The 17,882-nt window shown below is 32.6% G+C and overlaps 1 protein-coding gene across 1 annotated transcript; it reads right to left on the bottom strand.

Moving 5' to 3' along the window:
* Positions 1-4,244: 4,244 nt before the first annotated feature.
* On the bottom strand, positions 4,245-17,465 carry LOC124370992 (lutropin-choriogonadotropic hormone receptor-like; the record flags this gene model as incomplete). Its single annotated transcript, XM_046829298.1, is given in 10 exon segments — positions 4,245-6,512; positions 6,701-6,895; positions 11,051-11,221; positions 13,183-13,472; positions 13,677-13,748; positions 14,398-14,519; positions 14,521-14,542; positions 14,624-14,689; positions 15,758-15,898; positions 17,322-17,465. Coding segments are annotated over 10 exon segments (2,728 nt in total), but the record flags the coding sequence as incomplete, so codon positions are not given.
* Positions 17,466-17,882: the final 417 nt, after the last annotated feature.

The raw sequence follows: 17,882 nt of genomic DNA, 5'->3' as shown, positions 1-17,882 counted from the left end.
GCAGTTGAATAACTTACAACATGTAAAGTACGCAACGAACTTACTTTGACCATACTTCGATGCGCTTCTGGCACCAAAGGTTCTCTATTCATAATGATCACATGGCAGAAGGTGTTTTAAAGGTTCAGTTTTTTTTAGTAAATGTTAGTTTAGTCTGGTTTGGCAGCTGTCAAATTAATTATTATACGGTATCCTTACAAAACACTGTCACTTGTGTAACTGTTCAGTGATACATTCAAGATCAAGTCTTTGTAAAAGACACCTTAGAAAATTAAAATAAGTAAAAAGATTAGTAGTTGATTATAAATAATACAACATATCAGGAAATAATTGTATTTCATTAAGTTTAATGGGTTTTTCTAGAATAGTGGATGACTGAATGATTATATTTGGTTTGTTTGTACATAACAACATGAAATCTACAATAATGTGCGTCAACTGATTCAAAATTGATATATACTTTTTATGTTTTTTGATTAATTTATTCCTTTAAAATGTTCATATGCATTTCCATCAAATTTGGCCCAAATCTTAATATTTATGCAAAAGCTATGCAATGCAATCATAGCAATAAAGTACTGCCCCACTGTTTTACTAATAAAATAATGTGATTTGGAGACAAATACAAAGAAGCGACCGACTTAGAATTATTGTAAGAAAGTAATTAATCATCAAATTGGAAAACTGCGGTTAAAATTTACAAGTGGTTAGTTTCTATAAAGTATCCAGGACTATTTTTTTCTGCTTAATTGGTGAAAAACTGTAGAATAAATACACTAAATTATGAATATTTCTTAATCCTGGTGGACTACATAATTTTGTAACTAATATTTCTTGAGGTTATATATTGTATTGCAGTTTGTACATTTTCACCAAATATTTTGATCAAATTTTATTTATTAAAAAATATGGGCTGACCGCAAAAATCAATTATTTATAAGTACAATTTTTTATTCTTTGTTTTATTTATGAACTAAGACATATTTGTGCCAACTTCTATATAGATGGTCCATATGTTTTGAGAAAGGTTCACAAGCACAACTGATATTTATTTTACAAGATCAAGTTTGATATATTTAACACATTCACTGCTGATTTGAGAAAGGTTCACAAGCACAACTGATATTTATTTTACAAGATCAAGTTTGATATATTTAACACATTCACTGCTGATGACACAAAAAACATGTCTTTAGGTGTCCAAGTCATGTGCAGGAGACACATAAACCCGTCCTTGCGCAAGCACCTGCTTCCTCCTAATTGGTAGCTTTGCTGATTAGTCTATTGTTAATTTGAGGTCATGACAGTGAAGATTATAGGTTATCCTATTTGAAAGTTAGTATAATTTTTGATTCACTATTTAAACATGAGTGACAAAGGTTCAACATATTTTCGTAATCCCGCTAATTTAAGTATCAGTGAAATTGATAGATATGCTCTTTATGACTCTTAATCTGAGGAGTACAGTAGTGACAATAGTTTAAGGCCGAGTGGAGATGAATCGAGTGATGAAGATGCGTTTAATAACACCATGATTGAGAACAGTTCTGTCCTTGATATTACTTCAGCCGAGCCCAGTGATGCATCGCCTGCTACCAGTGAAAACGATATTGTTATACCTGACGCTAGCCATGTAAACACTCTTCTCTCAACTAACCCAACGTCTTGTTGAGGGGAAAAAAGTTCATCATAATTGGGAGTGAATTGGCCCAATTAAAAACATTTTTATTTCATGAACCTACAGGTTTAAGAATTCCTCCACATGTACTTATTATTGATGATATGTTTCTTCAAAGTAATGTCAAAGAAACTAATTACACAGAAAAGGTGTTCTTACCTGAAACCAAAGAAAAGTTACAAATATGTCAATGGAAAAATCTGGCTGAGGGAATATAACATATTTCTTGATCTTTTGTTCCATACAAGAATTGACCATTTGCCACAACCACAACATTGTTGGAGTACAGACAATTTATTCAAAACATTTTTTGGTGAGTACAAGTCAAGAGACAGATTTTGTTAATTTGAAGATGTTTATATGTTGTTTGCTATGATGAAAAAAATGATCGTTTACATAAAATAAAACCTGCTGTTGACTATTACAGGAACAAAATTGTATATACTCATCCAGCACAGTTATCACTGGACGAGTCTATGCTTCTGTTTAGAGGTAGACTTAAGTTTAAACAGTACATTAAGAATAAACAACATAAATATGGAGTAAAGCTGTACGTTCTTGCAAAACATTTGACTGGTAGAAGTTTGCTGTGTATGCAGGTGTCATGGACATTTTGTGTGGAGAAGGACATACCGAGAAAGTAGTGAAAAAAATCTACTTAACAGGAACCCTATGATCAGACAGAGTAGGTGTATAAAAAGATGTGGTAACTAAAAGACTTAAGACAGGTAAAACAGTAGCATAAGTCCATGATGGTACAATGGTAGGGAAGTGGAAGGATGTAAGAGAGGTTGTTTATATAAGTAACCAATATGAAAATTATATGAATGTGTCCGTGAACTGATGGGGTAAGGAAAGAATGAAGCCCTTACCTATAATAGAATATAATAATTACCGTATATGAGTGAAATCGATAGAAAGAATCAGTTCATGAGACCACCCCATGATTGGAAGACCATGCAACGGCATAAACTTCTAATGCAGATTTAACAAATGGATATCACCAATGCTTTTAATTTGTTATTGGTAAGAAAATACAATGCTGGACTTTAGATAGGACATCGTGAAAAACCTTCTAGAATCTGACAGAGAACATCAACATGAAGAAGAGGAAGAAAACTAGGGGAAAGTGAAGCACCTACCTACAAAGCTGCCTTTGAATGACAAAGGAATTAGAGCAAGTGTAAAATGTGTACCAAGAAAGAATACAAAATACTAGTGAAAAACTTGTCCAGAAATACTAGGTTTGTGTTTTCAAGACTGTTTTGCAACAGTTTTGTAACGTTCTGCATATACGTAATGTAAATATGTGTGATGAATTTATACTGTGTTTCTATTCGGAGATGTAAATATATGGTAAGTGAAACAAATTCCATTTGTATTATTATTCTAAAATCAGGTGTTGTTTGACACTTACAGCTCCTGGACGCATTATCACATCTTTGTGATAGTATCATAATGTGATGCTATGTACTGACGAGACGTTTACAAGTCCATTATTTTTTTTAAAAATGGCAAAATTCGTAAAAAGTTTATTTTTTTACATAAGACAAATATTGTTGAGCACCTCTACTTCAAAATGTAAGTTTTTTTCAGCATTCATAGGTAAATTTGGTCAGCAAGTGAATGTGTTAAAGGTAAACTTTCTATTCCACGATAATAAGAGTATAAAATAATTATTGATGTTTATACTCTATTAGGTCCGCTAGTGATATTTATTTTTATTAATTAATCCTCTCATTACTGATAACTTGGGAGAAACATATATCATTAGTAGGATACAAAAGAGACTAGAGTGAAAAGTTAAATTAAAAGTCGATTGCCAAATTTGATTCTCATACATTGTTGTGTTATGGTCCCTAACTCACTGGAGACAGAACATTTTATTTCCTCAAAACCGTATGTACAAATTAAAGATATTGAACACTACTGTACTAATCCTTAAAAAACCGAATTACTGCTGACCTTGAGCTAAAAACATTTCATTTCAATCATTGTATTATATTCAACTAGTTCATTTTGTTATTTAATTAATTTAATTTCTGTAGTATATAAATAGTGTTAATATAAGGTAAAAAATTAGATACACAATAATTTTAACATTTGAAATTCAATGCATTAATATAAATAAAAAATTCAATACCAATAAATTACAATATTCTATTAATAGTTCAGTGATAAAATCTGTAAACATGTTGTAATAATGAATGTTTATTATTTTGAAATTAATGGTTAAAAAATTCAGCAATTAGATTGGTGGAATTTGATTTATGGCACCCATCCATTTTCATAGTGCCCATGGCTTAAGAACATTGAACAATTCTTAACACAGTCACCCTGTTTTTTAAATGGATATGAATGAAAAGTATAAATCAAACTAATAATAGATATGGCAAAGCTAAATATTTGTTAGACACAGAACTGTCTAGTAGACATTTCATCAAAGGTGGAGATAATTTAGGCATAGCAGAGCATAAAAGAAAGTCTTGTGACCCAGGCATGCTGTCAACATATTTCACAATTTAAAGGATAGGTTGTATAACATGATCAATGGAGTAACATGGAAATGGGAAAAAAAGTATAGGAAAGTGTAAAAGTATGGTGCAACTAAAATTTCAAAGGAAGGGGCATGAACTGAGATTTTGTCAAATATATTGCGCTAGGATACAATAATGACACCTCTAATATAGCTTACACTCGTATACATTGAGAGATGAGAGTGTAAATGGTAGAAAATGTAATTTCATTGTTTATTACTTGTAATTTAAGACATATAAAAGGAAAAAAACAAAATAGTTTAAATATAAGAGAAACACTCCTTTTCAACAAACCCTTAAATTTCAAATAACATTATAAATAATTTAACAATATAATACAACATACAACACATAAAATAAAATTATTTTTCCTACCTTAGTAAAAACAAAACAGGTAAATAATCCCTAGAAATGTAAATTATAGCCACAAATTTAATTAAGCTATACCTTTTATTTAGAAATTCACAGTATTTACAAATAATTTAATCTAATATTTAAATTAAAATCCTAAATTACAATTTTTACATACTGTTTTATTACTAAAGATGATTAAACGATAAAATGTAAGTACCTTTTTCTCATAAAACAATACGTAAAATACCTTTTTAGTCTGAGTTTTGGTTTAATAGGAGTTTAAACTTAAAACTTAGTAATAAATCAGTTACAAAACTAGCATTCATGATTGAGTTGATATTCTTGCCAAACCAGATTAATGCAACCTCAAAACACCTTTAAACTAGATTTCTACATAAATCACAAAATTCAACTTCTAAAAGTTTGAGGTATTTACAGTCAGGAGGGTGACTTTTTATCATTTGATGGTGAAAAGTCTTTCCTGTGGCGAGGAGTTGGGTGACTAGGAGTAGGGGAGGGTTCAGGGCTAGCGTGTAAGATAGCATAACAGGGGGTGGCTTCATCCTCCTGCTGACTAGCCTCAGCTGCCGAGGGAATGGTCGTGAGAAAGCGAACGGTCAGCCTCGCAGGACTGCCTGGGAGCTCACAGTCATCCGAGATTGCACTCTGTCTTGTAAGGCGCGGTTTAGTCCTATCACTGGCACTCGAAGCACTCGACCTCGACACTCGTGACATTGTCGTGCTGGCTGTTGTCGCTGACCCTGAGGAGTCATTCCTAGAACTAGAAAGATTAGAGTCCTGAGATGTCTTGCGGGTCACTATCCAAGATGACGCCCGCCTTTTGGGATCCAGTAAACGCATTGGTATCCCACAATGGTGATGATTTTGCCTCCAAGAGTCAGATCTTGAGGAACTGAAGTTCTCACTAGAAGAGACGCTTGATGCTCTCTTATGTTGCTTTTGCTGGATTTCTGCTATCTGGTAAGCATACTGATCGGACCTCATGCGATGTCTGTTGTCCAAATCTCGGTTGAAGCAGAGGAACAACCACCGGAATTTGTTGAGCAACCATATTCTCGGTGTTTGTCGTTGTGTTTGAGTATCATTGAGCAGTTTGACATTGCAGCTGCAGGGTGGATGTTGTTGGTGATCTCTTGAGGAACGATCGACAAGGCTGTTTGTGTTTGCAGGTGTTTGTCGATTACTGAAGTTAGAACTGTGACGACATCTTCCAATACCACGTGTCACCCTTGATTCTTCAATGGCTTTACAGATCAGGACACAATCCTTCTTGAATTGTTTTGTGAGAATTGCATAAAGAAATGGATTACAGCATGAGTTCAGGGGTAGTACAAACACGGTAAACACTTTAGCCTGTTCTAATGTTACGAGATGAAAACCAAAAGCAGCAGTTAGAGAAAAAAATGCTATTGGTGACCAGCACAAAAAGTCAGTGAATACCAGGAGAGCCATTCTTTTGGCAATTCTGGAATCATTTGAATTCCACGCCTGAGAACCCCTTATTGCACAGTACATTTTAAGGTAACAGCCCATCAAAATTAAGAAAGCTACTCCGTTAATGAACATCAGAAATACAACATACAATAGACTCCAAGTACCACCGGTTTCAAACGGGAGACATGTAGCATATTTTCGATAGTCACTTATGCCAAAGAGGGGAAGAACTGCCATTCCTATTGCGAATGTCCAGCCACACAGCATGATGTATCCTGCGTGTTTCAGTGAGAGACGTTTATTAAGGTGCATTGCGTGTGTAATGGCATAGTTTCGTTCGAGGGTGATGACAGCAAGAGTGTACACTGACAGCTCAGAGCTCAGGACAGCCAGGAACCCTGCCAGCTGACAGCCAGCTGACATCTGCCAGGGAATGGCATACATCCGGAACTCTCCTAAGGTAGAGGCGTCCACTACAGCCAACAAACCTGAAATGAAATAGAAATAAGTAATATACCTACTTACAAATAATGCCAAATTTTAAAAATTTCATCTTAAAAATCTTTAATGTTTTAAAAAGGTTTTAAAAGTTCATATCATTATTATAATCTAAAGGAATTACAAAAATTACAGTGTTATCTTTATCAATAACACTGAGTGGTTCCATACTAATTACCTAAATATACTCCCATAAAGAAGTCTGCTGCAGCCAAGTTACAGACAAGGAATCTTGGTACATCGATCTTGCTGCGGGAAAAGATGAGGACAAACACCACTGTTCCATTTCCAAGCATGGCAAGGAGGAAAACTACCCAGACTCCACATCGCAGTGTCCACCAGTCAAACAGGTCAACACAAGGCAGGAATGGACCTTTACAAAAAATACAAAAAATATCACTTCAAATATAGAAAAAACTAAATTTTAGTTTTGTTGTCAAACAACATGGATATTTATGTAAGTATTTGTTATGTACTTTTTGAGACAAAATAATATTTGAATTATAGACTGTAAAAAAAGTAAATAACATATTTACTACTAAAGCTGAAAGTATTTAAGAATAATGAACTCTCCGAACAAGAGGCTAAATAACATATGATGACTAAAGTATTAAAATTATTTCTATGAAATTATTCAAACTTCCACAATTATTGTTACAAATTATTTGTTTTTGGGTTTCAAATTAAATCTACTGCATTTTAGTTACTTATAATAAAAATATCCAAACAAAATGAGAACCCAATTTATATTTTAGCTTTACCGCGCTTATTCTCTTGGGCATATGGGAAGACCTCATAAAAAATAAGAGGGGTCTTGGTATGCACTGGTTTTAATACAATCTGCTTTTGAACCAGAATAGAGATAGTTTTTTTTTCTGTTAGTGTGCTGTTAGTTTTTCAAATATAACTAGTTGACTCAACCTGAGATCCTATAATGTGGATGAAATATTGGCATAAAATGTATGATACAAACATAAATGAAAATAAAAATAGAGATAGTTTACTATAATAGTAGTTGCTTAATTTGTTTGTAAACATATAAAATAATTCATCAATGTTATGTTGCAATCATGAATATAGCTATTTTGTATGTCTCAGGTTATTTGTTTCTAGAAAGGGTCTTGGATCTTGAGCCCTAGATGCTTCTCAGGTATCTAAATTTTCTTCAAGATGGGCTCAAACCTAATCCGGGGGAGATATGGACCTAGGTTTTATCTGGAGAGGCTCATTTCTAGAGGCTTTCTAGGTGGGTTCAACCTCCAGATGCTTTTGTAAGGGGCCTAGGCCATTGTGATTTCCAAGTGAGGTCAGTCTTAGTTGCTTTGAAGAGGAGCCTGAGTTTATATGACAGGCCAAGACAACACTTTAGGATCCTCAAAGCATATAATAGTATGTCAAGTCATAGTTAGGCAGAATCAGAGTAGCCCTTAGATAATATTTACCTTTGCTCTTTGCAATGATCCGAGGCAAATAAGTTAGTATTCAATATAAAAGGATATACAGTGCATTTAAAACTATTCACTCTCATTTATATTACTATAGACACTGTGCATAAAAGAATCTCTTTAACTACAAAGCAAATCTATTTTACAAAGCAATTTATCAAGTTTTTGATAACTGTTGTCCAAAGAGGAACAAAGTGAAACGTGGATATCCAGTATGGTATAGTAACGAACTAATAAATATTATTAAATTAAAAATAAGAATTAGAAGGAAGTTAACACGAAACTTTAATGAGATAGATTTAAGAGAGTTCAAAAGATTAAGGAAAGATATTAAATGTAGAATAAAATTGGATTATTATATTTATTTAAATAGTGTTGAAAGTAGCATCAATAAAGATGTGAGAAAATTCTGGGATTTTATAAAGAATTCAAGGAATCATAAGAATGCTAATAATCATATGTCAGATAGATGTCAGATTATTAAAGGGGATAGTAACATAGCGGAAGCATTTGCTACATACTTTAAATCTACTTTCACTCCATCCTCTTTAACTGGAAAGTTCACTGACCCTGGAACTTGTCTATCCTCCCTAGACTTAGTTATTGATAAGATATTTGAGGGTGATTTAAGTGTGATGCTATTAAATACCTTAGTTGTAAACGATCTGCTGGCCCAGATAAAATCCCATCATATATTTATAAGGGTTGTAGTGAGATATTTGTGAAACCACTTTGTGTAATTTTTAACATTTGTTTAATTAATTGTTGTTTTCCTGATTTGTTTAAATTGACTCGAGTAACACCTATTTTTAAAAGTGGAAATTCTAAGCTTGTACAGAGTTATCGCCCAGTTGAAATTTTATCAACTTCTGCAAAAATATTTGAGATTATTATTTGTAAAAAAATTGTAAATTTTATGACACCATTGATGTCTGATAGGCAGCATGGGTTTCAAGCTAAGAAATCAATTGTTACAAATTTGTTAAATTTTACGGAATATGTCTTATTTCAAATGGATAATAACTCTCAGGTAGATGTAATATTTACAGATTTAACTAAGGCGTTTGATAGAGTAGATCACAGTTTAATTTTAAGTAAAATGCATAATTTAGGTTTCTCGTCTAAGTTGGTAAATTTTTTTTCTTCTTACTTTTCTAATAGGTTACAATATGTTTCTTATATGGGGCACAATTCTAGTCAATATTTAGTAACTTCAGGGGTTCCTCAGGGGTCAAACTTGGGCCCAGCACTTTTTAATTTGTTTATCAATAATATTGTTAACTGCACAAAAAATTCACAAATTTTACTGTACGCAGATGACCTTAAACTTTATAAAGTAGTCAATAGCTCTCAGGATTCCAACGAATTACAGGGGGATTTGGATGCAATTGTAGATTGGACTAGTAAATATAAAATCTTTTTTAATATTAGTAAATGCAAAGTAATGTCATTCACAAGGAAAAAGATATCAATTTCGAATAACTATGCCATAAATGGTAGTAATCTTGAAAGGGTATTTGAATTTAAGGATTTAGGTGTTATTTTGGATCCTACTTTAACTTTCAATCCTCATATCTCATCTATTGTAAATAAGGCCTACAAAAATTTGGGACATTATTATTATTATTATTAATATTATTAGACAGTCTTCAAATTTTCATTCAATTTCAACCTTAAAAACATTGTATACTGTATATCACTTGTCCGATCAAATTTAGAATTTGCCAATATAGTATGGAATCCTTATTTTGCTAATCGCATTAATTTAATTGAAAAGGTACCAAAAAGGTTTTTACGATATTTATATTTTAAAGAAACTGGTCAATTTACTTTCAATATTACATATAATCAACTTTTAAGCATTTTTGAAATGGAAAGTCTTCAAAAACGTAGAAAATTAGCAAATTTACTTTTTCTTTTTAAATTGCTGAGAGGTGAAGTAATGGATTCATTTTGCTTGTCAAAAATTAATTTTTACACTCCAATAATAGATCCCAAAATTTGTTTCACATTAATTTTTCTCGTACAATGGCACATTTTTCATCACCTTGAATACAATGATGAGATTGCATAATTCTTTGCCTGGGGAGGTTGATATATTTTTACATAATATTAATCAATACAAAAGACTTTGTCAGAGGGATATAAACTGAGCTAGACTATCTAATACCTTAAATATACACATTTAACAAATATACTACACTACCAATATTTTTATTAAGATGTTTATACTTTTAATCACACACACACACACACACACACACACACACACACACACACACACACACACACACACACACACACACACACACACACACACACACGCACGCACGCACGCATGCACGCACACACACACGCACGCACGCACACACACACATTTAATGGGAACTATTTTGTTGGTACACTGGACTGGATTATATTTGATTGTGTGGATATTATTGCATGTCATCTTGATTTAAACATGCACAATGTAATTGGGTGTGTAACCTGTATTGTTGCATGTAAATAAAATAAATAAATAAATAAATAAACTAAAGTTTGTTATGTTTGCTTATAATTTAAGTTAGATTTTTGTTCTATGTATTTTTTGAGTTTGTACGGTTTTTCCTAGTGTGATGTTTGTAATTAAATACATTTATTACAAATGATCATTAAATAAGTAACTTTAGTTCCAAAGTCTGAACTTGGTGATTCAGACTTCTGCTCCCATTTTGTTTTCTTCTTATCTTTAGGATTTTTGAACATTCTCACTTTGATGATAATAGTATGTTAGGAGTATATTTTTGTGATAATGAAACATTTTCTACATATTTGCTATATTTGATTTATCTGTAGGTGATATGAATCACAGCAATAACAGTAAATCAGTCTTGGAAGGGAAGAGGGCTTGGTCAAGCTATTCTTAAAGAGGCCTTCAATATTCAACCAATTTATGATTATAGGTATCCATTTATACTTTAATAATGTATATATATATATATATATATATATATATATATATATATATATATATATATTAACTACAGTAATAATTAGCTGTCAGTTCCACTTTTACATGGAAAAGTTGAGCACATCAGCCTTACCTGGAGCAGGCAGACACTGAATGCGTCCTGGAGGTAAGTCGTTCTGTTGTTTCTCTTGATCCTCAAAGTACTCCTCTACATAAGCAGGTAAGTTGCCAGGATAAGTAAAGTCTGAACCAAAATTGTCCCACAGTTCATTGATCTGTGTGCCGAACTTTTTACTCAAGTTCTCTACAAGACAAACAATATGAATTATTATTACCACAGTGATAAAGTATTATTGACATTATTAATGTAATTATTTTAAGTTTTGAATGATCACAATTAATTGGTTTTGACCTAATAATATATTAATACATTCTTAGTAATCTGTTTATAAGATAAACAAATAAACTACTATGATAACCTATATTAGAGTGATTTAAACCATACAAACAAGATGATACTTGAGTACTTCAATAAATATTAAACATCGAAAAAGGGTGATTTAAGGAAAGGCATCAGCTGAGGCAGTTATTACTGTACCACAGCCCTGCAGAAGCACTGTAGTGTAACATCTGTTGTGCAGAGATGAAATGACCTGTCTGTGCTAAATCGGCAGCTATTATTTTCTGATGTTATGGTTCCACATTTTTCTGATGTTTTACGTTGTTAACAATACGAGATATTAAACTAACATTTACTTAGTCTTGTTATTTTTTGGTAGGTCTGGGATGTAGGTATTACAACTTTCCCCCTGTAAAACTAAATATATAAGAATTATATTTTACAAGTATTTATAGGTTGAGAATGGGAACTACAGACAATTAAAATATTTACTGCTAGTTAGAGCGAACTACGCTCAGTAAGTAAGTAACAAATATACAGTTTTGAATGCACTGAAAAATATTAAAAGAATACTATTTATATCGCAACAGTGTTTTGATTTATTTCTATATTGAATAAGGAACTTATACTATATTATACATAACGTGATTTTGTATGACAAGACTACCAAAATTAGTTGGCTTTGCAAAATTAGTACATGAATTTTTATAATAAATGAAAATATCACACGCACAATACTAAACAAGAGTTGATTTTACTTCTCATTGCTTCAGAGAGTGTTGGTAAAAATTATAAATACAGGGTGTTTGTTCACAAAAGGATGTCACATACTTCTGTGGGCAATAGTATTCATTTTAAACATAATAATGTCATGTTAACATAGGTCAAGAAATGTCTCATTTAGCCGCTAGCCGCCATTTTGTATTTTTTATAAAGAAGTTATTATTCCTAAACATAGTTAAGTTAAAGAAAATTTTGGCACATAGGTTTAAATAGATAAGAGAAAAATATAAAAAATAATTGTGTTATTTTTTAATATTAATAAAATTGCTATATTTTTGTTGAAAATATTTAGTCAAATAACAAAAAAATTCTGTATAGTTATAAAAATGTACTATATACCAACTATTATAATTTCATTATAATTCCAACGGTACTTGTTTCAATAAAATCCGTCAACGCATAAGCGAGAACGACCACTTTAAAGATACACTTGCACAAGCCAGAAACGCCAAACACATCACAGTTGAGAGGTACGAGTTCAGTTTGTTTGTATCTAAAATTTTCAACAGAGGTCATATTGTTAATGTTAAAGAAAATAATATCAGAATTATTTTTTTTAAATTTTCCTCTTATCTACACAAAATCTATGTGCCAAATTTAGTTTCTTTAGCTTAAATAGTTTAAAAAATAATAAAATTATTATAAAAAATACAAAATGGCTTCAGAAGACAACGCTAGTCATAGATGTTTGCAAATTAAATGTTTTAATAAACTACCACAAGAGTTCAGAAGCTTATAACTTAAACAGTATGCAGCTAAATTGACGCTGGCTTGTAAGGCTTTTTACTCACTTAAGACATTTTTGGGTACTAATATTAATCTTACTTAGAACAGGTGGATGTATGGTGGTTTTCACTTTCATTATAAAATTAACATAATGTCTGCTATAATGTAATGTACTACACATTTTATTCGTTAACATTGTCTATAGCAATGCAAAATTGACAAATGGCAATAAAGAAATTCTGATTCTGAACTAAGAAATATGATAGCTTAAAAGAGGAAAGTACAATTCCCAATCTTCTAGAAATATACTATAAATACAGTTAACATGTAATAATTCAGGGTCAGCCATAACTTACGGAGTTGTGGCCATATGTCGGTGAGGCTGGAGTTCCAGAGGCTCATGTCGAACTCATTGTCGGTGGGGAAGAGGACAGACTCTTTCAATGGGGGACGAGGAGGATCAGCTGGCACAAGGGGTAGAAACACACAACAGTGGTAAGCGTAGGACAGGACCAGAGATTGTACTCGAGGAAAACTCTCGGGTGGGGGAAATTCCCTGAGCCGCGGATTGTTGAAAGTCTTAAGATGTAGCAGACGGTCCAGTCCAGCCGTCGGTAGCACAGGGAACATGTTGTTGCCTAGATTTCTGTAAGGAAGGTGTTTATTGAAAAATAGTTGATTCATCACTCTTATCACCACTTAATCATTAAATAATAATTATGACATTTATACAGTTCTTAATGTACTGAAAATATTAAAAGAATACTATTTATATTTGACAATATTTTGATTTAATTCTAAATTGCATGAGGAATTTAAACTATATATAATTTGATTTTGTTTTACTTACAAGTCTTCAAGGTGTGTGAAAGCCAAAAAAGCTTCAGGGTGAATGTCTTGAATTAAATTGTTTTCTAAGTCTCTGAAATAGAAAATTAGATAAGGTGTTAGCATGATAGAAGATATCAGTTACAAGAAAATGTCTAGTACCCAGCTTTTGGTTCCATTAATTCAATATCAATAAGTTACTATCAATATCAATTACCTTTTGCCTTTTTAAGATCTTACCCTTTTTAGCCACATTCATCTCTGTTACTTAAGAGATTATAAGATTTAAAATAAAATTAGAAAAAAAATTAGAATAGCAATATTTACTGACCAGTAATTTATCTAAGATTGTACAATAAAGTTTCCAATATAATTTTTATTATTTATCCATAATTTTATAAATAGCAACATGCAGTATAATACACAAAGTACTCATATATTGTTAAGGTAATAAATTTTATTTACTTTGATCCTATTTGTGTAGTGCTTGTTTCAACTATGTTGGTCTTATATTACGTTTCACTATATAAAGTTGTTAATGCAGGCTATTAAAATAAAATCCTAATCCAAATCATAACAGCAATCCTCTAAGATATTTGGTCAACTGAAAATTCATATAAGACGATAAATCTACTTTCATCTTTGTATGTTTTGGCTGAGTACAGATTTACTCATATACAGGATCTTTCAGCCCGTATTTACAATGATGTAAAACATTTATGTAGTCTCTCTAGAACACTTACAGTACTTGAAGCTTCTCAAGGCCATGGAATGCATCCTGAGGAATAGCATTGATGAGGTTATGGCTGAGCAACAAATCGTGCAGTAGAGACAGACCCTGGAACATCCTCCCCTCTAAAGAGGACTATGCGGTTACTTTTGAGATCCCTGTGAATACACATACAATTAATTTATTTTACTCACAAGTAAAAATCTATGACTTTCATTCTCAGCTCGATAAGTACTTACAGCACTCGAAGATCTTTGCAGGCTCTTAAATCAGGTATTGAGGTTAATTGGTTGGATTTTATGTCTCTGAAACAAGCAATGAATAATTCATATGATGAATGTGCATTTGGTAAGTATTATTAGCCAAACCTAGTTATCCAATAAATCACTTTATTTAAATTTCCTAGAATACTAAACAAATTTTCTGATATTTAAAAATACTGATACTTAGCCAATAATTGACTTTGTTAGCAATTTACAACTTAATAAAATGTTTAAGATGACATAAATTGCATGGTAAAAGAAAGCAGTTAGATGTATCCTTGCATTGAGCAGCTCTGAGATCTACTGGCCTCATTTTGTGAACTTCAAATTTTAATACTACCAAGCCTCTTTATCTTACAATGTTTATTATAAGGGCATTAATGATAAAAGAACACTTGACTGAACTCAATTTGAGAAATAATGTATATAATTATGCCACAAGGAGAAATAAGGATATAGAAAAAGACTTCGTGCTTAGAAAAACACAAAATATCTTTTATTACCTAGGTATTAATCAATTACCTCCAGAGTCAAAAATTGTGTTCCTAAAACGTATTAAAATAGCTATTGTTAACTGGTTAAAGGAAAAGGCCTTTTACAGTATACAAGAGTTTGAAAATGCACTACAAAGTAAATATGATATTTTAATTATTATTTATTTTAATAATTTAAACAACATGTTTGATGTTACGTGGTAATTTTATTACTGTAGTCCTGGATCCAAGAGTCCTATTACACTGTATAATCACACATCCTAAGTTTTGGTTAAAAATATTGAAAAATAAATTTGTGTATAGGGTAGGGCCTACATATTTTAGGCTGATACACTCAGAGCCAACTCTCAGACACACAAACAGTAGTTAAATCAGTTTCAGCCAACAAGATAAAGATTGACTATTTGGCTGAAAATAGTGACTTCCAGACTTTTTAACCCTTCCGATGGTCAAATATGCGTTATGGCTGGAATTAAAACGGACCAGAAAGAAGACAATCCTAAGAAACTGTAGAGACATTTTTATCTTAGTAAAATGCTAAATTATAGTTAGGTAAATGTTTTGTATTGTGTATCTGTAAGACTAAATAAAAATGTTTGCTGTGAATGATACTCACAAGCTCTTGAGCTTAGGACAGGTTTGACAGAGGGTGGTAGGTACAGTGTGGAGGCTAGCACGGTCCAGGCGCAGTATCTCTAGGGCTGAGGTGCCGTTCAGGCTGGGAAACTCTGACAGGTCTTTAGCGTCTGACAAGATCCTAGGAGTAAATTTATTTTTATGTACAAAATTCAACTTAGAAACTAAAGTTGATATAAATCTACAGATCACTGGCATGTTCCTTCAGGCTTCAATGTTACAAGGATATTAAAATTATACTTTTAATATGCTCAATCATATGGTGTGATATCCATATCTCTACACATGGTGGAAAGGGTGGATTCAATGTGAATGTTGAGTATAGCTCCATTTTGCCTTCTGCTTAGTACATCGTTTCAAATCTGACACTGACTTCTGGAATCTGGAGTCTGCGTATAAAGAGATACGAAAAAAGTAGGTGATGAATAAGCTCAAAAACGCTCTATGCATATTCTCAGGAGGGTTCACTTCTGGCTAGTTTATACCTTCCAGTTGAATCTACACTGGGTACAGTAAAAAACCGATGTCACTTATATCTGGACAACCTTAAGGATGTCCAGGAGCAGCACATCACTAACCGCAGATGTCGAGATTCTGGGGTGCAATGGTAGATCGCTAGGTCTAATCTATTGCAGGAGATGACTGTTGGAGTTGGTGGGGCTACCTAAGTGTCAAAGGTCCTGCTTAGACTGCAGAGGCTCGTTCGGAGCTGGCTTCTACTTCCGAGGAGACATGACTGGTAATAATACCTAAAATTCTTCATCATGAATCTTGACAGCAGGCGGCCTAGCCCTAACCTTACCCATCCAGATTATTGTGTCATTCTGGAAGCAGCACAAAGGTCCTTTTAGGAATATGTGCAATTTCTAAGCCTCTTATTCTAAGAGAACAAAAGAAATCTCTTTGTTTAGTTTAAAAATCAGAGACACCTAGACTACAAAAGAGATCTGTCTGGTTTCTCAACATCAATCCAATTTAATCCAGATGAAGAGATGTTATTATTGTCTCATTAGCTGCACAATTGAGAGATACAATCAGATGCTCAAGTCTGTGCCAGTGTCATACTTCAGGCACTGCACTGAAGATTAAACGGAAATAAACTCGCACAATGTCTCTAGCCAATTATATTTAAGTGTTTGCACCTTGCATCTTTTTTTCTAAAAGGAACCTTAATGATCCTATAAGAAATCAATTGAGTTAAGCTGGTCTGCATGATATAATAACTCTGATCAAGTTCTGAGTGGGTTTAAGAAATAATATGAATTGCTGTGGAAGAGTGCTGGCCATTGTGATTTAATCTTCTTATCGCATCTCATTTCTGTGTTATTTTATAGTTATATATCTTTTTTCTTCTTGATATTTGTCATTGTCAAAGATAAAAAATTACACAAAATACTAATTTAATTCACATTTTTATCACCTGTCGTAGTGTTTGCTCCGTGTTCTCACGTAATTCAAGAAAGCAAGAAACAGTACTTCTAAAAAAAAAAAAATAAATAAAAAAATAGTGGTGATTTAAAACAGATTGATCAGTCATACTTACAGTTTTTCTGAGTTTAGGAAGGAAAGAGAAGGCGTGTGGGTCGACCCCAACTAGTGGATTGCCCCTCAGCTCCAGGAGTGCGAGACCCCGAGAATGCTGCAGGACCCCAGCTGGGATGTATTTGATACGGTTTCCAGACACTGACCTGGACACCGGTTAAAACCATCAGTAAAGATACACTATTCTCTTCTAGGTCTTGTTAGTACTATTATCCTGTCAGTAACCATACTCTTGTCAGTAATGATTCTTTTGTCAGTAACAGTTTTCTTATCAGTAACTATTATCTTTGTATTATAAATATAATATACCTTAAAAATCTATAGAAGAATTACAAAAATACTGTAATTATTACATAAAATAAATGATTTATGACAAGACAATTGAGGCTGTAGGTGCAATAAGGGCCTATGGGAGTATAGGCTCTTCTTTGGGAGAATTCAAAATTGGATTCTCCACACTTTGATATATATATGTGTACCAAAGTTCTTATCATTATCTTGTTTCATAAGGTTGGTACACGTGTTTTACCAAATTACTTTATAGGCCCTTCTTTCATAGAACC

This window comes from Homalodisca vitripennis, unplaced genomic scaffold (assembly GCF_021130785.1).
Source record: "Homalodisca vitripennis isolate AUS2020 unplaced genomic scaffold, UT_GWSS_2.1 ScUCBcl_789;HRSCAF=3507, whole genome shotgun sequence".
In the NCBI taxonomy this organism is placed as follows: Eukaryota; Metazoa; Arthropoda; class Insecta; order Hemiptera; family Cicadellidae; genus Homalodisca; species Homalodisca vitripennis.
Note: the sequence above shows the minus strand (reverse complement) of the source record. Positions and strands in the feature narration are given on the sequence as shown.